Source organism: Hemicordylus capensis, chromosome 8 (assembly GCF_027244095.1).
Source record: "Hemicordylus capensis ecotype Gifberg chromosome 8, rHemCap1.1.pri, whole genome shotgun sequence".
In the NCBI taxonomy this organism is placed as follows: domain Eukaryota; kingdom Metazoa; phylum Chordata; class Lepidosauria; order Squamata; family Cordylidae; genus Hemicordylus; species Hemicordylus capensis.
The window spans coordinates 8,840,075-8,866,793 of NC_069664.1; the positions used below are offsets into that span (position 1 = coordinate 8,840,075).

General features: G+C 48.1%; 1 protein-coding gene across 2 annotated transcripts; it reads left to right on the top strand.

Moving 5' to 3' along the window:
- Nucleotides 1–788: 788 nt before the first annotated feature.
- On the top strand, nt 789–26,719 carry LOC128334000 (indoleamine 2,3-dioxygenase 2-like). Of its 2 annotated transcripts, none has more exons than XM_053270170.1 (10): nt 789–943; nt 4,053–4,148; nt 6,149–6,268; nt 7,371–7,489; nt 9,324–9,338; nt 10,275–10,374; nt 14,251–14,368; nt 16,412–16,463; nt 22,866–23,014; nt 25,800–26,719. In XM_053270170.1, the coding sequence occupies exons 1-10, from the start codon at nt 845–847 to the stop codon at nt 26,153–26,155; spliced, it is 1,224 nt and encodes a 407-aa protein (XP_053126145.1). In that variant the 5' UTR covers nt 789–844; the 3' UTR covers nt 26,156–26,719. The 2 variants fall into 2 exon arrangements, with proteins under 2 accessions (XP_053126145.1, XP_053126146.1); XM_053270171.1 differs by having other exon boundaries at nt 4,076–4,148.

Here is a 26,719-nt window from a genome sequence, read left to right on the forward strand (position 1 = left end):
TAAATCAGGCTATACTCTAATGCGCAGTGAAAAACCTGAATTATGTGTGAACTGCTCCCTGATAACCCTCAGGCCCTATTTCAGGTCGCCACCCGATGAACCAGTGGCACCTGAAGATGGACCCATCCTGATGATCTCAATGAGTGGTGATGATTTGTACAAGTCCCCTGGAGATATCCCAGGAGTCCATCAGAGGGGGAGACTGCGCAAACAGCATGGACACACTGACAATCTCGTGACATCTACCAGGCCCTGCCTTAGAAATCTCCAGTTTTTGAATTCACCTGACCTCACCACCCTCTTCAGAACATGAACTGATCTTATAGTTGCCTTGCAGAATCAGTCTAACGACCCGGATAAGGCTGATGAAATCTGAAACTACTCCAATGGTCTTGGAGATGTCAAAGTGCACAGAGCTTTGATCGGAAGTGCCTACCCTCTCTTTGTATCTTGTTGCCTGCAGCTGCTTTGATATCACTCCTTTGCAAACGGCGCTCTCCTTTCTAGACAGAGACCCAGTCCCCAGGCAGAGGGATTCTGCAATGGGCCACTCCTGGCCAGTCACATCACTGCCTTGATCTACTTACGGCCTTATCAGCAATGTTCACTAATGTTTACTCGGCTCCAGCTGTGGCCATTGGTCAGCAAGGATGCTACACCCAGGCCAAAGGTTCAGTTCCCTGTGTCTCAGAGGGAGTGCTTTGCACTCTCAGCACATACCAGCAGTAATTCGGCCACCTGGTCCGGCCACTGTGACTCGGCCAGCACTCAGTGCAAGGGGTCTGATGCAGCAGGACCTGAACTTCCAGAGCAATCTCGCACGTTTGGCTGCACTCCCGTAAGGATGGAGACGAAAGACAAGCATGTCAAAGAGCGGCTGCCGTTCACGTTGAGAAGATTTCACGTTTCTGAAGATTATGGCTTCCTTTCTCCAAATCCGCTGGTAGGAACAGAGGCTGTGCAGATTAACTGTGGTAGCAGCGAGGGCGTGGAGGGAGAGAGCCGGGACGCATAATCAAAGATTTGGAGATTTACATGTCTTTTCGCCAAGTCAGTCAGTGATGTCTAGTTGTATTTAGGGACAGCCAACTAATGGCGCAGTGAGGAAATGACTTGACTAGCAAGCCAGAAGTTGCCAGTTCGAATCCCTGCTGGTATGTTTCCCTAGACGATGGGAAACATCTATATCGGGCATCAGCCAGTGGTGGAGCCAGATCGTGAGTGGAGCCAGTGGTGGAGCCAGTGGTGGAGCCAGACCCCACTCACCCCGCCCCCCGTGTCTGACATCAGAAGTGGGGAGCATGGTCTGGCTCCCGAATGGGGCCGCATGGCCCCGTTCGAGAGTTAGAGCCAGGCTGGAACTGTGTTCACAGCGGTGCCAGGAGCGGCTATTCTCTGCCTTAAAGGCAGGGGAGAGCCGCTTCTGGCCATGCTGCAAACACAGCGTTGGCTGTCCAACTCCCGAACGACAACTCACATAATCCCCAGATGACAACTCCCATAATACCCAGCTGCAATAGCCAAAGGCCATGGCAGTTGGGGATCATGGGAGTTGTTGTCAAAAACATCTGGCAAGCCCTGTCACAGGGGGCACTGGTCTTCTTCTCCCTCCCCTTCTGGAGCAGACATGTTGCTGAAGATGATTTTCAGATGGGGAAAAGAGTGGGGCAGCAGCACTGGGAGGTGAGGAGGGCTCTGAACACCCCCTGGGAGCCCTTCAAGTCCCCCGCCCGTTGGAATCATCTGCACTAGGGCATTAATGCTGTGTGTGTATGTGTGTTTCCCTAGGGCAAGCTTTTCCAGCTTTGGGATATGTTTAGACTTCAGCTCCCATTCTCCCTGCCCACAATGGCCTTTATAGTCCAACGACAATTTTGTAGTCCAAAAACTTTATAGTCCAACAACATCTGGGGACCTAAGTTTGAGAACCCTTGCCCTAGGGTATGATGGTCTTTCCCCTTCCCTTTGTGTTACAGAGTCACAGAAACTGGACCCAAATCACAATTGTAGTGAGATCCCCCACCCCCTAAAAGATAATTAACCTTCCCTGGAAGCAAAGTCCTTGTTCAGTTAGGTACATCAGCACCTGTGACCGTAAGAGAGGCCTCTCTGGAAAAGAAGAGATAAAATGTCTTTAAAATCTGGGGAAGAAAGGAGATGAGGATGATGTATGTTACACAATGTCAGGTTACTTTGAAAAGGAAAAGGAAAAGGAAAGAAGAAGAATTCCTGAGCTTCAGTAAGCCTCTTCTGAAACTTCTTGGTGGCCCTGAAGTTATTGGAGACAAAAATTGGTTTGGATGATACTGGGATGGAGAGCTGGTCTTGCAGTAGTGAGCATTAACTGTCCCCTTTGCAAAGCAGAGATTGCCTCGGCTTGCATTTGGATGGATAACTACATGCGAGGGTTTTAGGATATTCGCCTTAAGAGCCACAGCTCAAAGGCAGAGCATCTGTTTGCATGTAGAAGGTCCCAGGTTTTTTTTAATTGTTTATTTATTGTTAAATCTATATACCGCCTTTCATTAAAACAATCCCAAGGTTCATTCCTTGGAGGCATCTCCAGGTAGGGCTGGGAAAGATTTCTGACTGTAACCTTGGAGGGCTGCTGCCGGAGAGTGTAGAGTACAATACTCAGCTAGATGGACCAATGGCCTGACTCATTATAAAGCAGCTTCCTATGCTCTTATGTACACCCCCCTTACTTACCAGCCCATGTGATTAAATGGAGGTCACACCAAGAACATGCCCAGCGTGACTTCTTTTGCAGATGTCCCAAAGGCCTCCTGCCATTTATTGTGGTGTGTGTGTGTGTGTGTGTGTGTGTGTCATCCGAACCACTACTCTACATGAGCTCCAAACTGCAGTGTAAACTACACTAGCTTTTGGCACATCCCTGTTTTAATTGCGTGGGCTGGAAGTGTATCATCTGAACCAGCCCCAGGAGGTTAGAGATCAAGAGATTTGGTTCATGTCAGTTGTCAGGAGATAATTAAATTGGTGGTGTTTCTGTTCTCCCTCGGAAGCCATGGTGGATCAAATTTCATTAAAGCCTCAAATTGCTGAGATGCTTCATGATTGATGAATCATTCTTCCTATGTTTCTGCCAGACCTTAAAAACAACAACAACAACAGCAACACAGGGACAGGGTGAAATGAAAGAGAAATATGGTGTACGTCTTCACAGACATTTTGATGCCTGCGGTGGAGAGTAAAATTGGACCCCTCTGCTGTTGCTAATTAACATGGGTACTGCTGGGATGTTCTTTTCAGCACAAGTCACATAGAAACCAACGGGGGAAGTTCAGTGGGGTTTGCATGGCAGAACTTTCCTGTGGGCCAAACTTTTCAGTCTTCACACTGCAGAGATCGTAGGGTTGTTCACACAGCCGTTAATGGAATAGGACAAGTATTCCATCCAGCTTTGGGAGCTGTGTGTGCTCCCGATTCTTGATCATCTGTTAGCAAACAACTAGGTAGGAGGAACGGGGAGTGATTGTAGGCACACAGGAACATAGGAAGCTGCCTTATATCAAGTCAGACCATTGGTCCATCTAGCTCAGGGGTTCTCAACGTTGGGTCCCCAGATATTGTTGGACTTCAACTCCCATAATCCCCAACCAAAGGCCACTGGGGCTGGGGATTATGGGAGTTGGTCCAATAACATCTGGAGACTCAACGTTGAGAACCCTAGCTCAATATTGTCTGCCCAGACTGGCAGCGGCTTCTCCAAGGTGGCAGGCAGGAGTCTCTCTGAGCCCTATCTTGGAGATGCTGCCAGGGAGGGACCTTGGAACTTTTTGCATGCAAGCACTTAGATGTTGTTTCATCTGGACCTCTGATATTCGGCCTGCCTGGCTCGAGGCCTATCAAGTTCACCAAAGCCCACACTCCTGGATTGGGGCCTGCCTGTTGCTCGGCAACTTCCCTGGGAGGCGAGACAAACAAGAGGCTATTTGAACTGTGGGTGGGCATGTCTGGTGAGTTGCTGGTGGCTTGGAGGTCAGTCCAGCAGGGCTTTTCTTATGGTCATGGATCCTTCTTCTTTTCAGACAGAACTCCCTCTTTTCTATAGCCCTTGGATGGAGATCGCCCACAGGCTACCGGACCTGATTGAGACCCACCAGCTTCGATCACATGTGGACAAGGTACTGGACTTCCAGCATGGCTGGATGTATAACCAGTGACGAATTTTAGGGCAAAGACGGAAGAGACAGAAAAATAGAAAAAATGACCTTGCGGTTCAGCCCTGGGAACTGCCTGGCTTTCCAACGGAATGTTTATTTACTTTGCTGATGGTGATTGATGATGTTTGTACACACTGTTTTGCCAGTGTTGTATAGTGGTTAGAGTGTTGGTCTAGGACCAGGGCCTGAGTTCAAATCCCCGTTTGGCCATGAAACTCAATGGGCAACTCTAGGAGACTTTTCTCATGAGCAGTGAGAAAAGGCTGCAGGATTTGCAGGGAGGAAGGCCTAAAGAGCTTACTTTTCTGCAGACTATCATGCCATCTTCCCTGGGTGGGCACATTGCTGCCTCCCTCCAGCTCCATTAATGCGCCGCGCAAGTGCACAGTGCATTTTGGGGATCCCCCTGCCCCCCCAGTCCGTTTACAGCCGCAGCTGACAGATGGGATCATTATTTTGTTCAGGACTCCGCAGCTGCAGACACTTTAGCATTTCCTCTGGAGAAGAAGCAGCAGTCCCTCTGATTCTGGTTGCCATTTTCAGCACCTTGTGTCAAATTATGATATGACACGCGACTCGGCAGAATTGTCGACAGCATTCCATCGGGTTGAGGGATGCAATTTCGGAACTGGAAAGGGAAGGGAAGGAAAGAAGACAACAGCACCATTTGCAAACTGTGAGATGCGACTTTGAAAAGAAGAAAATCAGATTTAGAAATATTCGTTGGCAATTGCTCCCCCTCTTAACAATACCCAGAGCATTCCACTAGAGGTCATTACCGCCAAAGCATAGAAGCCAGCAACATAACATGCTGCTTAGAATTATTCCTCTGGTGTTAAATCCTGATATACAGCTATTTAAGACTGCTGCACTTATATCGGGCAGCAGCGATCTAGGAAGATGCTGAAAGGCATCATCTCACACCATGTGGGAGGAGGCAATGGGAAACCCCTCCTGTATTCTACCAATGAAGACCACAGGGCTCTGTGGGCGCCAGGAGTCAAAATCGACTTGATGGCACACTTTACCTTTACTGGGAGGTTCCATCATAGAAACATAGGAAGCTGCCTTATACTGAGTCAGACCATTGGCCCATCTATCTCAGTATTGTCCACACTGACTGGCAGCAGCTCTCCAAAGTTTCAGGCAGGAGTCTGTCCCAGTCCCACCTGGAGATACTGCCAGGGACTGAACACCTGGGACATTCTGCATGCAAGCATGCAGATACTCTTCTGCCGAGCTATGGCACCATCCCCTAAGGGCTTACAGCGCTCACATGTTGTCTCCCATCCAAATGTAAACCATGGCAGACCCTGCTTAGCAAAGGGGACAATTGATGCTCGCTATCATAAGACCAGCTCTCCTGCCCAATCCAAGAGCTCTTATTGCTCAAATCTATAAGTTAACTTCTTGTGATGATTCTAGTACACCAATGTACCCATTCATTTAAATATGTATTCAAAAATTAGATATCCTGCCTTTCCATTCCAAGGGGCTCCCACAGAGGTCCACATAAAAATGCCCCAAAACCAGTTTAACTTGTGCCAGAAATGGCCACAAGAACACAACAACCACAATAACAACTTCTTCATTTGTTGACTGTCCCACAACAATTATTCTCTGGTGGCTTACAAAGTAAAACAATAAAACAACATTTGAATAAATCATACTATTAAAAACACATCAAAAACGCATCAAAACAAAACAAACTACAATAAAATACAAAAACATATTAAAAAAATTAAAATATATTTTTTAAAAAAGACCTGGGTGAATAGAAAGGTTCTCATCTGGTGTCTATAAGAACAAAGTGATGGTGCCAGGTGGTCCTCACTGGGGAGGCTATTCCATAACCAGGGTGCCACCACCAAAAAGGCCCTTCCCCTAGTAGCCACCCACCTCTCCTCATTTGGCAGGGCCTTTGAACACGGCTTCCACTGAATGCCTTCTTGTTTTGACAGATGCCTCTGCTAAGCACCCAGCACCTCCAAGGCGACCGAGAGCTGCAGCTGGCCCACCTGGCACTCAGCTTCGTCACAATGGGCTACGTCTGGCAGGAAGGCGAAAAAGGGACCGTCAAGGTACAGACTCTGCAACTCAGGCCGAGTGACAGTCACTCTTGGGATGCTAAGCGAATTGGCATTGTCTTATACATTTCTACAGCAAGATCTATACTGGGCCATAAGGAGCCTGTTGGAGGTGGGTTAGCTCAGTGGCCGTAGAAAGAAGCGGGGGAAAATAAGTACTATAATCGTCCAGGGATGGCCCTTTCATGAAGCGAGGTGAGGTGATTGCTTCGAGCGGCAGAGTTTTGGGGTGCCAACAAGGTGGCATGGTGCCTGTCAGCATACCTGTCTCCCTCTGCTGCTTACCTTTCTCGGAACGGCCCTTAATCAGGAAGGGACTCTTCATCAGGGAGTGACTCAGAAAAGAGCCACACCAAGGCACTCAGCTGCCTCCTCCCTCCCTCCCTCCCTCCCTTGTGCTCCACTGCCAGGCTAGTAAGGAAAAGGGGAAGCTGAAGAGGAAATGATGACAAGGCAGTAGAGTACATAGGAAGCTGCCCTCTACAGAATCGTCTACACAGACAGGCAATGGTTTCTCCAAGGTTGCAGGCAGGAATCTCTCTCAGTCCTATCTGGAGATGCCAAGGAGGAAATCTGGGACCTTCTGCATGCAAGCATGCAGGTGCTCTTCCCAAAGCGGCCCCATCCCCTACGGGGAATATATTACAGTGCTCACATGTGGTCTCCCATTCAAATGTAAACCAGGGCAGACTCTGCTTAGCAAAGGGGGTAATTCATGCTTCCTACCACAAGACCTGCTCTCTCAGCAGACAATACTACTACAACATATACCGTATATAGTATATACCATTCCCCCTCATCTTCCAAGAAAATTTATCTGGCTATCTATCCTGGTTAAATCCTAGTTAAGCCGAACAATTTGATAAGGATTGCCCTGAAATTCTGCATCCCCAAATTGGCTTTTTGAGGCTCACTAATCCTAATTAGTTTTTTTTAACCAACACCCCTGCTACTCAAAGTAGTCTCACTGAAATTAAAAAGGCATAACCATTAAAAGAAATGTCCCTGCCACTCAGTAAAAGTCTCATTGAAATTACACAATGTTCAGCTAAATGGCTACATTCGCAAGACACTTGGGAGTTCTTCTGTCTTCCAGGTCTTGCCACGCAACCTTGCCATCCCCTTTGCAGAGATTTCTCGGACTCTGGGGCTGCCTCCTATCCTGGTTCACATGGATTTTGTTTTAGTGAACTGGAAGAAAAAGGATCATAATGGGTAAATGCAAAATGAATCGCATCACTATCAGAAACTAGACAAAAGTGGAAGCTGTTTATCTAAATAGGATGCCTCAGTCCCTAGAACTGGTTTGAACTGATAATAAGCTTAATTGTTATAGATAATTGTAGCTGTAGTGTTAAACAAATCAGCAAGCAAGTAATGCTTTCTTATAGGACTGTCCATTGCCTTTACCTTGCAGCATTTATCCCCAACACATGGAATTTAAAAAGGAAGGCGAGATGGTATTCTTTCTTGGGACAGGCCTTAGTAGGAACATAGGAAGCTGCCTTCTACTGAGTCAGACCATTGGTCCATCTAGCTCAGTATTGTCTTCACAGACTGGCAGTGGCTTCTCCAAGGTTGCAGGTGGGAATTGCCCTCAGTCCTACCTTGGAGATGCTGCCAGGGAGGGAACATGGAAACTACATGCTCTTCCCAGAGCGGCTCCATCCCCTGAGGGGAAGATCTTACAGTGCTCACACTTCTAGTCTCCCATTCCTATGCAACCAGGGCAGACCCTGCTTAGCTAGGCGGACAAGTCATGCTTGCTACCACAAGACCAGCTCTCTTCTAATAGGAACATAGGAAGCTGCCATATAGTGAGTCAGACCATTGCTCCATCTAGCTCAGTATTGTCAACACAGACTGGCAGTGGCTTCTCCAAGGTTGCAGGCAGGAGTCTCTCCCAGCTCTATCTTGGAGATGCTGCCAGAGAGGGAACTTGGAACCTTCTGCTCTTCTCGGATCAGCCCAGTGCTCACACATGTAGTCTCCCATTCAGATGCAAACCAGGGGTGGGCCTTGCTTAGTAAAGGGGACAATTCATGCTTGCTACTAATGGCACAGTGGGGAAATGACTTGATTAGCAAGCCAAAGGTTGCCAGTTCGAATCCCCACTGGTATAGTTTCCCAGACTATGGGAAATACCTCTATCGGGCAGCAGCAATATAGGAAGATGCTGAAAGGCATCATCTCATACTGCGCAGGAGGAGGCAATGGTCAACCCCTCCTGTATTCTACCAGAGACAACCACAGGTCTCTGTGGGCACCCAGAGTCGACACTGACTCTACAGCACACTTTAACTTTACCATAAGACCAGCTCTCCTCCCATGTATAGGCGTGTAAGCCTGTCAATTGCACAGAAGGCTTAAGGTACTTATGGCCCAGTCCTTAATGTGTTTATGACTACGATGATGAATATTTATATATTGCTTTTCAACAAAAGTTCCAAAGTGGTTTACACAGCAAAATAAAAATAAACAAAGATGGCTCCCTGTCCCCAAAAGGCTCACAAGACACCAGCAACTGCCACTGGAGGGATGCTGTGCTGGGGCTGGAGAGGGCCAGTTGCTCTCCCCCTGCTCAGTAAAGAGAATCACTATTTGAAGAAGGCGCCTCTTTGCTCAGAAGCCAGTTCCACTCAGCTCAATGGGACTGCCTCCCTAGATACAGTGCACTAAAGGTTGCTGTCACAGGCATAGGTTGATTCAAGAGAAGTATCAGTAATGCCCATTTCAAGACTTGCCCTTGAAAGTATTCTTGTTGCACGTAAGTTCAACATTTTGAGAGGGAATGATTGATGCTCAAACCAGTTTAAGTCTGTGATGCAGACCTGATCCAAATGAGGAAGCTTCAAGCTTTTCCTGTTGGAGAGAGGGAAGATAGTATACTGGATAGTTTGCAGGATGGGTGCGGACAAGAGAGATCATTCTAGGAGACTGGTTTCCAGGAACAAGACTGTGCTGTCGAGTGGCCTGGACTTTGCTCCTCAACTGATGTGATCTCTTTGCTTCCTTTCCTCGTGTGTTTGCTGTTGATATCCTCTCCAAGGCCTCTGGAAATTGAGTAAGTATTGAAGATGCTGGTTGTCTTTGTGGTTCAGAGTTTGTTTGGAGGTCATTTTTTCCCATTACCTGAAAGAGCTGGGTGTGTTTAGCCCAGAGAAGAGAAGGCTAAGACGGGTGGGGGATATGATAGCTGTCTTCGAATATCTGAAGGACTCCCTCATAGAAGATGGAGCAAACTGGTTCTCTTTTGCTTGAGGGAGCAGAACTAGATCCAGTGGGTTAAAATTACAAGGAAGACGGTTCAGGCTAGACATTAGGACGGATTTCCTGAATGTAACAGCTGTTAGCCTGTGGAACAGCCTGCCTCATGGTGGGCTCTCTTTCTTTATTTACTTTTAAAACACTGGATGGCCACCTGTCAGGGGTGCAATTGCAGATTCCTGCACTGAACATAAGAACAGCCCTACTGGATCAGGCCCAAGGCCTATCTAGTCCAGCATCCTGTTTCCCACAGTGGCCCACCAGATGCCTCTGGGAAGCCCACAGGGAAGAGGTGAGGGCATGCTCCTTCTCTTGCTGTTGCTCCCCTGCAACCGGTATTGAGAGGCATCGTGCCTCTGAGGCTGGAGGTGGCCCACAGCCACGAGACTAGTAGCCATGGCTAGACCTGCCCTCCATGAATTTGTCTAAGCCCCTTTTAAAGCCATCCATGCTAGTGGCCATCATCCCACTGAGCAGGGCGTTGGATTAGAAGACTTCCAAGAGCCCTTCCAGTCCTAATCTTCTGTGATTCTGTGTTTTGTCCCCACAAACTCACCTCTAAACAAACATGTGAAATTGTGCCTTTTATGACCCACCAAGCCCATGCAGACTACCGGCTGGGTACGATGGCTCGCTATAGGCACATACAGCAGGGTGTCCATTGACAGCTCTGTTACATCGAATCCCAAGTTGTTCTGCATTTTCGGCGCTTTCATCTGTACTATTCCTGCAGGAATCTGGATCCTGTCATTTGCTTGCCTGGAGGGGAGAGCCTCAGGGGTTTCATTCTCGTCACTTTCCTTGTTGAGAAAGCTGCTGCACCTGGGATCAAGGTAAGGAGTAAATTTCACTTCTTCTACTACTACTACTTCTACGGATATTTATATACCACTCTTCAACCAAAGTTCACAAAGCGGTTTACATAGAAAAATAAATAATACATAAATGAAACAGTCCCCCCTGTGGCCAAAGGGCTCACAATCTAAAAGAAACATAAGGCAGATGATAGCAACAGCCACTGGAGGGATGTTGTGCTGGGGTTGGATATGGCCAGTTGCTCTCCCCCCTGCTAAATCTAAGAGAATCATCCCTTTAATAGTATCTCTTTGCTCAGTTAGCGGGGGTCTAATCTATGAGCCACCTTGGCACAGTGGGGAAATGCTTGACTAACAAGCAGAAGGTTGCTGGTTCGAATCCCTGCTGGTACTACATCAGGCAGCAGCGATATAGGAAGATGCTGAAAGGTGTCATCTCATACTGTGTAGGAAGAGGCAATGGGAAACCTCTCCTGTATTCTACCAAAGGCAACCACAGGGCTCTGTGGGCGCCAGGAGTCGAAGACTTGATGACACACTTCACCTTTACCTTTAATCTATGAGCCAGGCACACAAACATTGGCCATCAGTAGCCACGTAATGGCACAGTGGGGAAGTAACTTGCCTAGGGAGGAAGAAGTTGCTGGTTTGAATCCTCACTGGTGTGTTTCCCAGACAGTGGGAAACACCTATATCAGGCAGCAGTGATATAGGAAGGTGCTGAAAGGCATCATCTCATGCTGTGCGGGAGGAGGCAATGGTAACCCCCTCCTGTATTCTACCAAAGACAACCACAGAGCTCTGTGGTCACCAGGAGATGACACTGACTTGAGGGCACAACTTTACTTTACCATCTCTGGGGACAAAGGCTCATTGTGATTGTTGGCAACATCTACCCCCCTAGAGCTAGCAAATAGGCAATAGCATTGTTGCACTTGCAGATTCCTTCAGATTGCCACCCCTTCTTTATCCCTACCCCCCCAACTATGGCGGGGGGGGAATGTAATCATCTGTGCACAGAGGAAAGGGTTAGGGTCAGGAAGGATTAGGGTAGCAATGGGCAAATTGTGGCTCTCTCTCCCTGGAGTAACTGTTGGAGGACATTCCTGCCAGTTTCCATTTCCATTCCTCTGATGACATCGATCAATTTTTAGAGAAGCCTTTTGTGTTTCTAAAACATTTAAAAGCTTTAAAACGGCACTGCAAATGTGGCTCGACGGCCAGGACAATAAAAGCATGGAAACACACTGAAAGTTGGAAGTCTTGCAATGTGATCCCCTCTTTCCCCATCTCTAGGGATGCAGACCTTGTCCCATATATCACAATACGCATTCATCCCCCCAGATGGTCCCAACCACTCCAGGTGCCACATGTACTAATTGGACATTCTTTGCTTTCCTGGCTGTAAGAGAAAGGGAGGATTGGGGCCCTGTGCCTTTTTACCAGGGCAATATATGTTGAGCCCTTGCTCACAATCCAGGTGAGGCAAAGGCAGCACAAGCTTGCCTTCCCCACAGACGATCCGGCTGCCGGGTTTGGGAGGCTCAGGGCGTGCGATCCGATGTGCGATCCAATGGTCCACCATTTCCCCCGGCAGCATGGAGGTGTGGGGGTCGGGATGCATCGCCCCAGCCCACGGAACTCCCACAATGCACCGTGTGAGTGTGCAGTGCATTGTGGGGATACCACAACAGAGGCAACAGAGAAGGATCAGCTAGTGGCAACTGCAGACAAAACTCTCCAGATGATCTCAATGGGCGATGGGGCTCATACTGAGCCTATGGGCCTAAGCTGCTTAGGGCTTTATAGATTATAACCAGCACCACCTATTTTGCCTGGAAACCTATTGGTAGCCATGTAGCTCTTTTAGTATAGGAGTAATAAGGTCTCTTCGAGATGACCCAAAGGCCAACCTGGCTGCCGTATTCTGTACCAACTGCAATTTCCAGGCTGTGTAAAAGGCAGCCCCACCTAGAGTGCATTGCAGTAGTCAGATCTGGAGGTTACCAGCATATGTACCACCCGTCTGAGGTCGTTCATCTCAAGAAACGGACACAGCTGGCGTGCCAGGTGAAGCTGATAGAAGGACCTCTGGCCACTGCCTCAACTTGAGACACCAGGGAGAGGTTTGGACCCAGAAGCATCCCCAGACTGCGTACCTGTTCCTTCTGGGGAAGCGTGAACCCAACGGGAACTGGCAGATTAAAATTGTCTCCTGAGTTCTGACCCCGCAAAATAAGTACCTCCATCTAATTTGGATTCAGTCTCAGTTTATTAGCCCTTATCCAGCCCAGCACTGCCTCCAGGCAGAGAAGGTTATGCCTTCTCCTGATGATGTTGACACGGAGAATTAGATTTGTGTGTCATCTGCAATGCATACTGATAATACCCTGCACCAAATCTGATGATCTCTCTCAGTGGTTTCATGTAGATGTTAAAAAGCATTGGAGACAGTATGGAGCCCTGAGGCACATTATATAAAGGTTAACATTTTGAAGAACAACAGTCTCCGAGTGACACCATCTGGAATCTGCTCAAGAAGTAGGAGCAGAACCACTGCAAAGCAGTGCCTCCTACACCCAACCTGCTCACACCCTCCAGAAGGATACTATGGTCGATAGTATTAAAAACCACCGAGAGATCCAAAAGGACCAACAGAGTCACACTCCCTCTGTCAATTTCCCATTGGAGATCATCCATCAAACTGACCAAGGCAGTCTCCACCCCATAGCCCACCCCCAAACGAGTTTGAAATGAATCTAGATAATCGGTTTCCTCTAAGACTGTCTGGAGCTTCGAGGCCACCACCCTCTCAATTACCTTGCCCAATCATGGAAGGTTGGCCTTAAATGCAGGGGAGCATTTGGGTAGAGACGTGCACAAAATAAATGTTTCATTTCATTTCAAATTCAAATTGAATTCTGAAAATTGGTTTGGAATTCAAATCAAATTAAAATCTGGTCCAAAAATCCGATTTGAATTTGAATTGAATTTGAATTGACTAGACCCTGTTTTGGCACCTTTTAAAACCAATCAGGGGGCCTGAATGGTTTCTAAAAGCTGCCAAATGGCTCTTGAATCCAATTCAAAATGGATTTTGAAAATTCAATTCGAAGTCGAATCGAATTGCACTTTTTAGGGGTGATTCAGTTTGAATTTGAATTACTCCAATCACCCAGATTCAATTCAATTCAATTCAAATTCACATCGATTTGCACATCCCCACATTTGGGGGTGTTGGGAGGGACCACAAGGCATGCCCTAAGATATTAGTTTTGTGAGTGAGGGACAGTGAGATCTCCCCTGCAGAACCAGACACCACCCCCCTGGAAAAGCAGAAGGAACATCTGCATTGCTCCCACAGAATGCTGCAATGAAAATCCTGAAAAGAGGTTCTTCTCCTGTCACTCAACAGAGCAAAGCCAGTCTTGTATTCTATCTAGGTTTTTTTTTTTGGTCTTTTTGTTGTTTGGAGGTTTGTCCCAGTGGGGATCCTGCAGAGAGTTTGCGGGGTGGAGTCAGAAAGAAAAGGGAGGGGAAGGAGGGGGAGCAAATGGAGTAGCTTCTGAAGCTTCTGGAGTAGCACCCAGGCTTTTAATTGATACTGTTTTGATTGTTTTTAATGTTTTTTTAGAATATTGTTCTATTTTTTTTTACATTATTGTATTTTAAATTTCTTGTTTTTGTTTTTAATTAATGCTTTAATGTTTTATCTTCTTGTAAACTGCCCAGAGACGTAGATTTTGGACGGTATATACGCCAAATAAATAAATAAATAAATAAATAAATAAAGTTTTAGTTAAACCAGCATAAGATTGCTTCGTGTTTACTAGGGAAACAGTTCTAAAAGCCGATCGTGGGATGACGATTCATTCCCTCTCTTCTCTCTTGTAGGCAATAGCACAGGCTGTTAATGGCATGCGTCAGAATGACGGGAAGATCCTCGAAGAAGCATTGCAGGAAATCTCAAGTGCACTCAAAGACATGATGGCGGCTTTGAAGACAATGCACGGTGAGCTGTCTTCCCTGCATGCCTTTGATTCCCAAAAGGCTGCTTTACAGAGTCCAAGCGCTGGGGTTGGAGGAATCCAATCAAAGGCAGGGAGCTTGCTCATCTGTCAAACCCTAGCTGGGTAGGATGCACACACTACCCCCATTTCAGCCCCAGCTTCAGGACAAGGTAGGAGGAAAAGCCTTCCTACCCAGCAGCGGCTGGACAGATGAGCAAGCTCTCCATCCCTGACTTTGCTTTTATCTAATACAGGATCAAATACTGGGTAGGGGTGTGCACGAAACGATTTTTTGTGATTCGATTTGTACCTGAATCGAAACACCCCCATTTCGATTTGTGTCCGAATCTGACCCATCCGACTCAGCCCAGATTTGATTTGGATCCAAATTTATCCAAATCCGAAACCGAATCGATTTGGATTGGAAAAATGGGTCGTGGGGTCAAAAGAGTGGGGTGGGGTGGTAGTGCCTAATGGGTGGAGGCTACTACCCCAATTTCCAAAAAAAAAAAAAGGGCAAAGGGTTGATTTAATTTTTTTTTAAAGTCTATGTGTCTTTAAGATTTTATTTTATTTTATTTTTTGCTATTTGCAGTAGCAAATGAGAGTGGATTCATGGTTTCTCATTGAAAATCTCATATGCAACCAGAGAATCTACACTCAGAACACTTTCAAAACAGAACCCAGTACACCATGGGTTATCAAGCCATGGGGGTGGTTGGCACCCTATGTTCACTATGCCACCACTCTCTCTGGGCCACCCAAGTGCCCCACATGTGCAATTCTGGGGCTGCTGAAACCTCCATTCTTCACTATGGGGGAAAAGAGTAAACTTCACTTCAAAAATCAAATAATATTGAGCCCTTTGCCCAATCACTGAAACCTAGGTGGTAGCAGGCACCCATTGGGGCACTACCACCCAACCTACTCTTCCCCCCCCCCTCCAAAATAACATCAATATCACACATCTACAACACCTGCAGAGCTTTGCAAAGAGCAAGTTTTGGTCACGCACATTCACATCCCCCCCCCCCGAAATGCAATTTATCCACACACAACTAACAACAAACACCACACATAACTTTTTAAATTCAATTGCTGCAACCCCAAAGCCCATGCTCCGCTGCTGCTACCCCAGACCCCACGCTGCGCTCCCCAACCCCAGACCCCACGCTCCCCTGCTGGCCAATCTGCAGGCTGGAAGGGCTGGAAATTCAAAGAGATGTCAAAACTGAAAATGGAGACTGAAGGAGAAAGATTTTTTGTGATTGCAAAATGGAGTTCCAAAACAGCCGAAACAACAAAACGTTTTGTATCTGAAACAGGGACGTTTTGTTTTGGCTACAAAAGTTTCTGTTTTAAGCATTGGGTGTTTTGTTTTGGCTACAAAATAGCCGAAATGGCCTGTTTGGGGCACAAAACGTTTTGTATCCGAAACGAAACGCACATCCCTAATACCGGGAACATGCACAGCTCCCAAACTTGGACAGGAGGCTTCTTATAGGAACATAGGAAGCTGCCTCTGAGTCAGACCTTTGGTCTGTCTAGCTCAGTATTGTCCACACTGACTGGTAGCAGCTCTCCTGCAGGCAGGAGTCTCTCCCAGCCCTATCTGGAGATGCTGTTCATATTCCCTAGTTCACTCCCTGGCAGCATCTTCAGGTAAGGCTGGGAAAGACTCCAACCTGACACCTTGAAGAGATGCTGCCAGTCAGTGTCGACAATACTGAGCTACATAGACCAATGGTCTGACCTGGTATAAGGCAGCTTCCTATGACTTTCAGGTGGTGGTGGGAATCTGACGTTCTCCACCCAACATTTCTGGGTTCAGACAATGCAGAAATGGCTGGAAGGTGCTGGTCACGTTGGGACTGCACACTCCCGAGGTACATCCGGTTCCTTCCTAGTTCCTAGCTTCCTAGTGCAGCGGGTTGTGTGAACCTACCCACCCTCTATGGGTTTCCTCAAGTTTGTGATCTCTCCAAAGAGGATCTGTGATTTCCCTTTAAACCAATAGGCTGAGTTTGTTTTTCATTCCTTCCTAGATTATGTAGATCCTGAAATATTTTATAGAGTGATAAGAATCTTTTTGTCTGGGTAAGTACAACATACATGGGTAAGTACAACACATTTTGCTCACCTTGAGCAAATTTCAGAGGCTATCTGGGATTTGTGGCATCCCCGAGAGTCTCAGTAGACTTACTGGAATTCTTTCAACTTCCTTCCACACAATCTTGAGTGGTTTGCTGACGTAGCAACCTTCACATTCACATTAAATTTTGGTGTTGTCAGAACGGCATGCTGAGTGTGCTCTCAGAAGGATGATGCTATTAGTCAACAATTTATTCAGGAATTTATGGATTGTGAAATGTTCTGGAATGACAAATTCAGTGATGATGTCAGGCCTTATTATTCTCGTTGATGTCATTGTATCCAGCTAGTCAATGACTTAATGATTTGACTTAACCCCTTTTATGTTTGCTTTACTGTGTTGGTAATAATTTTAGAAATCACTTCAGCTCAAATGAATTGGCAAAGCCTTACAGAAAGAAAATATCTGGCTTTAGATCAGGGTTGCACATCTATGGCAGATGTTGGATGACCACCACCATCCCTGCCTACTAGCTGCTGTGGCTGGGGATGATGGGAGTTGTAGTCCAAAATCAGCTAATGGGATCAAGTTGTGTGCCCCTGGCCTTAGATGTCAGGCAAGTCAAACTTCCTTCTTTCCTTCCTTCCTTGGCAATATTCTATTTTTTCTAAGGAATTTGCCTGATCCTTTCTGGTTGTGTGCAGATTTGCTGGACATTCCCAGACAACATGGTCGGTCTTTGCAGTCATGCCCTGTGGAAAAAGATCATAAATCATAGACTTGGTCAGTGAGTTGATGGATGATAATACAGCTACTTGCGTCTCTGACAGTTCTTCAGATTCTCTCTATGGAGAATTAGAGAGAAGGTCAAGCTCCTTCTCCTCTCCTCCTTAATGCTTGACGCCCTGGGGCCACACATCAGCTAATTCTGTTGCTTTCACTTAATCAGGCTCCCTCATTAAACCCTCATTAAAACTTGGCTGCATTAAAGCAGAGCTAAAAAAAAAGAAAGACGCCCATAAGGACCGGCAGGCAAGCTGCAAAACAAGCACCTCACTTTGGAGACTGCAGGCAGGCTCCCTGAAAGCCTGAGAAGGGCTTTTTGCTGACAAGCCTCTAGTTCAGATTGTAAGTGAAAAATAGGCCATTGCTTTAGGACCGATTCCTTCTCTTCTGTGCTCGCATCACAGGGGATTGGTCAGGGGGCTGTTCCTTTTGCTCCAGCCTCTTTCTTTTTGTATGGCCATGCAGACTCCTAGCTGGAGGTGGGGCACAGGTAGGCCTGCCCCCCTCACTTTTTCTCTGCCGGCCCCAACATTTTATTTTAAACAGACAAACAAGTTTTAAATAATTGAGTGTTTGTTCCCTAAAATCGGCCAGATAAGCTCCTCCTCCTATTTTTTAATACCCTCCCCCAAATGTTTCAGCTGGCTATGGGCCTGTGGCTATGGTGGGCATGGCTAAACTTGGGGGAGCAGGAAGTTGGCCAGTAGCGGCTACTCCTAATGAGGCAGGGGGGTATGTTTTGTTTGTTTTTAATGTTGTTTTAGAATATTGTTTTTAAATTGTGTTTTAAATTTCTTGTTTTTGTTTTTCACTAATGTTTTACTTTTGTTTTTATCTTGTTGTAAACCGCCCAGAGACGTAAGTTTTGGGCGGTATAAAAATATGTATGATGAATGAATGAATGAATGAATATCAAAGGAGGCACCTCAGGTGGCTTTGCTTCTTCCCACTTGACCTGAGGTGGGAATGAATAAATATCAATGAATGAATGATAAATGATAAATATCAACGAATGAATGAATGAATGAATGAATGATAAATATCAATGAATGAATGAATGAATATCAAAGGAGGGACCTCAGGTGGCTTTGCTTCTTCCCACTTGGCCTGAGGTTATACCTATATTTACCCCAAAGAAAGAGGACTCTGAATCTAAGATGGCCCCTGCAGTCCCAAAGCCTTATTTAACTGGAAAGAAATGGTTGGGGGGAACCTCATCTTAGATTTGGGTAAATACAGTACTTGATCTTTTAAACACACACACACACACACACACACACACACACACACACACACACACGATCCATTTTGCACTGGCTTCCAGACTTCCAGTGTCACTCTGGCCCGAGTCTTTTTTGGGTGGAGGACCAGTCTTGAAGTAGAGAGCACGAACTGCCCCCTTTGCTAAGCATCATCTTCCTGGTTTGCATGTGGATGGGTGCAGGCATGGAAGTGCTGCCTGCTATAAGATCTTCCCCTTAAGGGATGGGGCTGCAGCTCAGTGGCAGAGCCTCTGCTTGAATGCCGAGGGTTCCAGGTTCACTCCCTCCCTGATAGCATCTCCAGGTATCTCCAGGTAGGGCTGATAGCATCTCCAGGTAGGGGTTGGGAGAGACTCCAGCCTGGAATCTTGGAGAGCCACTGACAGTCAGTGTAGACAAGTCTGAGCTAGATCTGGTCTGACTGGGGATAACAGATCCTTTTATATTCCTGAAGACCTTTAGCTCAGGGCAGAGGCGTAACTAGGGAAAACGGCGCCCGGGGCAAGCACTGAAATGGTGCCCCCCGCCCCCCACCCCCGCCCCCAACATACTACATTATACTTAGGTTTTTCCTCATAAGTGCCCGCCGCCGCCGCCAAGCCAGGCCACTGACTGGCCACCAGGTGCCAGCAAAACAATGGGGGGGGGGCGCGGGCGGCGTGGAAGGGACCGCTCATGGGGGAGGGGGTGCCGCCGCGCTCCCTTGACTGCTGCAGCGCTGCTGCACTGAGCAGGAAACATTTGTATTAACAATTTTTAAAAAAAAAAATTAAAAAAAAATTTTTGGTCATGGCGGCGCCCCCCACGTGACCAGAAAATATGGCGCCCGGGGCACGTGCCCCCCCTGCCCCCCCTATAGTTACGCCTCTGGCTCAGGGGAAGAGAATCTGCTTTGCATGAAGAAGAAGGTCCTTGGTTTACTCCCTGGCAGCATCTCCAGATGGGACTGGGTGAGACCCCTGCTTGAAACCCCAGAGAACTGCTGCCAGTCAGTGTAGACGATATGGAGCAAGATGGACCAGTGGTCTGACTCTGTATAAGGCAGCTTCCTAGGTTCCTATGGAAATGAATCCAGAATTGTTCCTGCCCTGATCTTCCCAAGTATTGGGAACCAGGGTTCCCAGCATCTTGGGACACGGTTGTGAACTGACGTGGCAGCCCTGAGAGCCTGAGACTGCCATATTCCTGTTCACGGAAGCCCTTCCTGATAGGGGAGGGCCCTCATTATGCTTTGATGATGTCAAGTGTCTCTGTTCAGTGTGGCAAGAGACATTGGAGCTATACTCACGACCAGAGCTACCTGGGTAGGGGAGGGTTTTCCCAGGTAACTCTGGTCATCTGGGGCACCAGGAGTCCTCTCAACCCAGAAAGTCTGTTCCTGGGTAGCCCAGATGGGCCACCCAGGTTAAAAGCGAGTTAGGAGGAGAACAAACCCCTTCCTACTTCCTCCTCTGGTCATCTGCACTGCTGCTTGCAAAGCTATATCTGGGCAGTTGGCAGCCATGTTAATCAGAGAGTTGGGGTGAAAGAGGGGCCAGGCAGAGTAGGGCTGCTGCTTGTGCAATGCATTGTGGGATTCTGGAGGACCCAGCGAGAGTATTCCCCCTTCAACCAGAGCTCTGGAGCTTGCCGATGTGCTGTTTGCATGGGCTTTTGAGCTGTAGAGCCCAGAGGAGGCTTATGTTGTGTGGGAACAGGAAGGAAGACCTTCCCTTCTGTCCCCTAGTTTGGTCATGAGAATGACCTTAGAATTCTCGTCTGCTTGCTTTTGCACTCTGGGCCCAGCATGACGGCTCTCTCACAAACGGCTCCAATCTTAGGAAGAAATTCAAGGTCATAAAGGACAAAAGCTGTCATTTCCCTCAGTTCTCTGTCCAAAATGATCAAGGCCGAAAGATCATCAGCCTGGAAAAACAAAATGCTTAGTGGGCGTCGGGGGGAAATGTTATTTTTGCAACCTTCTCACTGGGGGCTTTCTATAAATACATTTCTGGGCTGAGCTAAAAATAGGTTATGAGGTTGGGTGGGGAGAGACCTATTTTTCTCATAAGCTGCACAAGGGGAGGTCTGTGCCAATGGAAACAGGGCAAGTTCCATTCAAGTGGCCGTCTTCTTCTCCTGTGTCCTTGGATGTATTTGTTTTACAAATTTTGGATTGTTGTGAAGTGTGTTATTCTTCCAGAATCACAAAGTACATACAGTATCTGTGGGGCAGCTGAGACGGAAATCCTGGCTCCTTCCTCCATAGCCCCTTGTTCACTCTCATTCCTGCTGAACATTCTTTATTTGTTCTGATGATGATAATTATTAATCAATCCATTAATTAATTAATTTAAAAAGCCCCATTTGTACAGTACGTTCAAGTATTGAATAGGCAACGAAGCTGCCATCTACTGAGTCAGACCATTGGTCCATCTAGCTCAGTATTGTCTGCACTGACTGGCAGCGGCTTCTCCAAGGTTGCAGGCAGGACTCTTTCCCACCATGCCCTGGAGACGCCGAGGATTGAGCCTCCTGCATGCCAGCGGATGTTCTCCCATTGAATTACTGCCCTTCTTCGAATGCACACAATTTATGAGCAACATATGAGCCTGCCTCCTACTGAGTCAGACCCTTGGTCCATCTCGCTCAGGATTGCCTACATTGACTGGCAGCAGCTTTCCAGGGTTTCAGGGAGGAGTCTTCCTCAGCTCTGTTAAGAGGAGCTGCCAGGGATTGACCCTCGGACCTCCTGCATGCATGCAGATGCTCTTCCACTGAGCTACAGCCCCATCCTCTAAGGGGAATGTCTCACAGCGCTCACATGTAGTCACCCATCCAAATGCAAACGTATGCAGACCCTGCTTAGCAAAGGGGGCAATTCACGCCCGATACCCCACGACCAGCTCTCCTCCTCAGACACACGTGAAGCGTTGAAGGTGCTTCACCCGTGTTATCTCGTTGCAATCCTTTCAGCAACCCCTGGCGCGGGCAACTCCTGCGCGGAGGAGTAAGGGCCTCCGGGGTCCCGTGTGCACTATGTGGCCAGGGCACCATTTCGTCTGCAAAGAGCTTGGCCCAGAGGTATCGTCCAGATCGGCAATCCTTTGCACGTTGAGAAGGCGGCTCTGGCTGCAGCCGAGGTCAACGTCCCGTTGATGGCACACAGGCAGCTCCTGAGAAGCATCCCGGTTTCTCTCTGGTTGACGCATTGCAGGCAGGCTGCTGTCGATAGATGCGGTGGCTGCGCATGGCGGGGGCTCAAGCTGCGCACCGGCTCATTAGCCCTTCTCGCCACCTGCCCTTGCCAGATGTTGGAGAGACTCTGGAGAGCGGCAGGGTCTATTTTTAGGCTGCCGTTCTGCGAAAATGGTCACACGCAGCCAGAAACCCGAGGCTTCTCCTGATCGGCGGCTCCAGAGACCTCACAGAGGAATTTGAGAGAAAGGAGGCCGAGCCGAGGGGAAGCTCTTGGGGAAGCTCGGTTTTGGGTTTTGTGTGGCCTTATTTGGGAGATTTTATCTGAATGTCAGTGCATGGATGGAGAGAGAAGCAGGATTGCTGGCCCTGCCTCTTGACCTTCCTTCATGATTGGGAGGAACACAGGAAGCTGCCGTATACGGAGTCAGACCATCGGTCCATCTGGCTCAGTACTGCCTACACAGACTGGCAGCGGCTTCTCCAAGGTTTCAGGCAGGATGGAGACTCTCTCAGCCCTGTCTGGAGATGCTGCCAGGGAGGGAATCTGGGACCTTCTGCAGGCAAGCAGGCAGATACTCTTCCCAGAGCGGCCCCATCCCCTGAGGAGAATATCTTACAGTTCTTTCATGGAGTCTCCCATTCAAATGCAAACCAGGGTGGACCCTGCTTAGCAAGGGTCCATATTCTAAGTCCTAAGGTGGACTCGTGTCAGGACATCAATGACAGGGATTGCCCCCTGAAATGCCCTTCCTATCGGCCAGGAAGCTGGTCCTAACAAACTGGAGTGGGTGGGCGAGTGGCGTCAAAGGAGGCACAGCTGTCTCTGCTTCCCGGCAGCAGCCCGGGTGGCAACTGTCTCTCCCGCCCTCCTGCCTGAGAGCCGTACCGCCTGCAGGCTGTCCATTCATCAGGTAGAGCTGCGTGGTTAACTGTACCGCTCTACCTGATGAATGGCCAGCCTGCAGGTAGCGTGGCTCTCAAGTGGGGTTGAAGAGCGAGGAGGACACCCAGTCTGCCTCCACCCAAAAGGGTGGAATTGGGGGCAACTCTCCCCCCCCACTGATTTTGAGGTGAAGGTTCGCAATTCCTTAATTTCCTCCCATGCGCGCGGTGAGTTTGAAAGTTCTCAGCCTCCCGGCTCCCCCAGGCCTCATTTCCCACTGCATTTGTCTTATTCAGCTGGCAGGATAACCCAGCCCTGTCAGGAGGACTGATCTATGAAGGCGTCTGGGAAGAGCCGAGGGCCTACTCCGGGGGAAGCGCGGCACAGAGCACCACGCTGCACGCCTTTGACGAACTCCTTGGCATCCGACATAGCAGGGAATGCAGTAAGTCCTTCTGTCTAGCAGGAGATCCCTGGGGCCTTTGGCAGGGACCCTGCTGTGAATCTCCTTACCAACTTTAAAAGGTCACAAAATCACAGTTTGGAGGCTGCAAAAGTTTAGAAGCCAAGGGGGATGCTAGGTACTTGAGAGATCCAAGACCCACATGTTCGGGCTCAGGCTTCAACTTCCAGCCTGCTTTCAGTATCTGTTTTGGGAAATGACTTGCCTAGCAAGCCAGAGGTTGCCGGTTTGAATTCGCTCTGGTATGTTTCCCAGACTATGGGAAACACCTATACAGGAAGCAGTGATATAGGAAGCCTATATCAGGGCCTAGAGCACCCTTCTTAGGAGGTAAGGCTACAACAACTGGGGCTATTTAGTTTAGAAAAAAGACGACTGCGGGGAGACATGGTAGAGGTGTATAAAATCATGCATGGTGTGGAGAAAGTGGAGAGAGAGAGAAATTCTTCTCCCTCTCACATCACACTAGAACCAGGGGTCATCCCACAAAACTGATTGCCAGGACATTTAGGATCAGCAAACAGAGGTACTTTTTCACACAACGCATAATCAATTTTGTGGAATTCTCTGCCACAAGATGTAGTGACAGCCAACAACTTGGACGGCTTTAAGAGGGGTTTGGATAACTTCATGGAAGAGAGGTCTATCATTGGCTACTCGTTGGAGGGCTGTGGGCCACCTCCAGCCTCAAAGGCAGGATGCCTCTGAGTACCAGTTGCAGGGGAGTAACAGCAGGAGAGAGGGCATGCCCTCAACTCCTGCCTGTGGCTTCCAGCAGCATCTGGTGGGCCACTGTGTGAAACAAGATGCTGGTCTAGATGGGCCTTGGGCCTGATCCAGCAGGGCTGTTCTTATGAAGATGCTGAAAGGCATCATTTCATATTGTGCAGGAGATGGCAATGGTCAACCCCTCCTGTATTCTACCAAAGAAAACCACAGGGCTCTGTGGTTGCCAGGAGTTGACACTGACTTGATGACACACTTTACCTTTACCTTTGTGCTGGCAAAGCGACCACACTTTATGGGTGGTGGTGGTATTTATTTCCAGCTCTTTCTCCATTCTCCCCCAACTCTGTTTTTGTATGTGTGTGAAGGCAAACCCACTGTCAGCAAAGAAGTGACCACATCTCAAGATCTGGTAATGGATTGAGGTGAACTAGTAGTAACCTTTCAACAGAGATCTCCTGTAAGGTTACAGTATTTATTTGTCTATTTTTATTTTTGGCATTTATATTCCGCTTTTTAGGCAGACCTCCCAAAGCAGTTTACATAAAAGCTTCGAAAAGAAACCGTACATCAAGCCACATGTTTAGATCTTCACAGGCTGAGCCCTTTAGGCTTTGTCACTTCTTTCTTCTCTCCTTTCCTCAGAGCAAGATGGTCCCTAGGTAGCTCTATGGTGGCCGTTGGGAAGGGAGAGGCCACCTCCGCTGGAACATGGCAGTATATAACTGCCCCTGAAGAAAGCCTTGTGGCTGAAGCACTTTGGGCACATAATAGATACAAATAATTAAAGCATGTCAGAGGAACACAAGAAGCCGCCTTCTACAGAATCAGACCCTTGGTCCATCTAGCTCAGTATTGTCTACACAGAATGGCAGCGGCTTCTCCAAGGCTGCGGACAGAAGTCTCTCTCATCCTTATCTGGAGATACCAGGGAGAGAACCTGGGATCATCTGCACGCAAGCGGGCAGATACTTTCCCCAGAGCAGCTCCATCCCCTGAGGAGAATATCTTACAGTTCTTACATGGAGTCTCCCATTCAAATGCAAACCAGGGTGGACCCTTCTTAGCAAGGGTCCATATTCCATATCCAGTTTCATAGCATCTTGAGATGTTGTCTCTTTTTTCTGATATTTGTTCGCAACGCTAGGCAAAGTATCTCCTGAAGGGGCCACACACACACCTCCCCCCCCCCCCGGTCAGGAGCTAAACCTGCACCCCCTGCAGGGAAGGAGACTGATGCTTAGGGAAATTACGTGCTAAGATAAAAGGCCTGTATCCCTGCAGCTAGCTACCTCATGGTGCTGGGGAGGAGAGGGGGGAAGGCAGGCAGGAAGGAGGGAGGGAGGGAGGGAGCCTGAGAATATTAGTCTACCTGTCAGCAGAGGTGCACCTAGGTAATTTTGGAGCCTGAACTTAAAGGCCTTTGGAACCCCCCACACTTACGAATTAAGCATCATCATGATTGGCCAGGTGGCCACACCACCCAGGACAGACTAAAGAGGATTTGGGGGCCCCAGGGGCTGTGGATGCCCTGGACTATGGCCCCAAAGTCCAGGGGTAAAAACACCTCTGCCTGTCAGGTAGGCTCAGTGTGGAGGAAAAGAGCAGAAAGGGGTTCTCTTACCTGCTACCTCTACTCCTAAAGCTCCCAGTGATCAGTACACAGGAACATAGGAAGCTGTGACATATACTGAGTCAGACCCTTGGTCCATCTAGCTCAGTCTTGTCTTCACAGACTGGCGGCGGCTTCTCCAAGCTTGCAGGCAGGAATCTCTCTCAGCCCTATCTTGGGGATGCTGCCAGGGAGGGAACTTGGAACCTCAGAGGCTCTTCCAAGAGCAGCTCCATCTCTTCCAGTGCTCACACTTCTAGTCTCCCATTCATATGCAACCAGGGTGGACCCTGCTTAGCTAAGGGGACCAGTCATGCTTGCTACCACAAGACCAGAGAGCCAATGCTCGAGGAACCACATGTCCCCCAAGATCAGCTCTTTAAATGTGTACGTCCAAACCCATTCCATCTTCTCCATTTCCTTTGCCAGCCGCCTTTCTGCACCGAATGAGGGATTATATGCCTCCCCACCACCAGGCCTTCATCAAGGAGATCCAGGCCTCTCCTCTGCTGAGATGCTACGTGTTAGCCTCTGGAAAGAAAGAACTCCAGTCGGGGTACAACAGGTGTGTGGCTGCCCTCTCTGACCTGAGAACCTGTCACATTGCCATTGTCACCAAGTACATCACCATGGCCGCCATCCACGCCAGGGCCAAGCCAAGCAACGCCACTCCTCGGATGAGCCCCCCTTCTTTCCTGGAAAAGAGAGGGACAGGTGGCTCGGAGGTGCTCAGCTTCTTGAAAAGCATCAGGGATACGACCAGAGAAGCCATGCTAGATTTCTAAAAGCCGCGTTTGCCTCAATGTTTCTTCTCACGTTCATCATCACATAGGGCCAAAACAAGCAGTTATGATCTCTAATATACGTACAAGTGGGTCCTGAACTCACTTTGGTATTGCACTTGTGCAGTCCTAAGAACCACTTCCATAAGCTGTTAAAGATGCAAGAAGGCCAATTACTTCTCCCGCAGTGTATTTTCTTTTAATTTACAAATGTGTCTACTCCTGCATTCTCTGAGTACGGCTGAATGGCCATTGTGGCTGGGGATTATGGGCGTTGTAGTCCAACAGCATCCAGGGACCCAACTTTGAGAACCCTCATCATATGGGTTTCCACCAGAAGACTCTCCAGCAGTGGAATGCCATCTTGTGATCATGTGACTCACTCCCCATGCAGCATCCTCCTCCTGCTGTTTAGCTCTTTGACTTCTCCATGTGGGTTGTGAATAAGCATTTGTTTACTCTGAAATTAGAAAAGTTTAAAATGTTGAGCCACCCTAATCCAGATTATGTGTCAAGATGAGCTGTATTCAACCTAAATGATGCAAATTAAGAGAGAATCTGCTTGTA

What these genes read in the sequence shown, in the direction of transcription:
- LOC128334000 (XM_053270170.1), top strand. Translation starts at nt 845, where the DNA reads ATGGAGACGAAAGACAAGCATGTCAAAGAGCGGCTGCCGTTCACGTTG. An exon ending in TCCTTTCTCCAAATCCGCTG is followed by an intron (nt 944 to 4,052) that starts GTAGGAACAGAG and finishes TCTTCTTTTCAG; the next exon opens with ACAGAACTCCCTCTTTTCTA. An exon ending in CCGACATAGCAGGGAATGCA is followed by an intron (nt 23,015 to 25,799) that starts GTAAGTCCTTCT and finishes TTCCTTTGCCAG; the next exon opens with CCGCCTTTCTGCACCGAATG.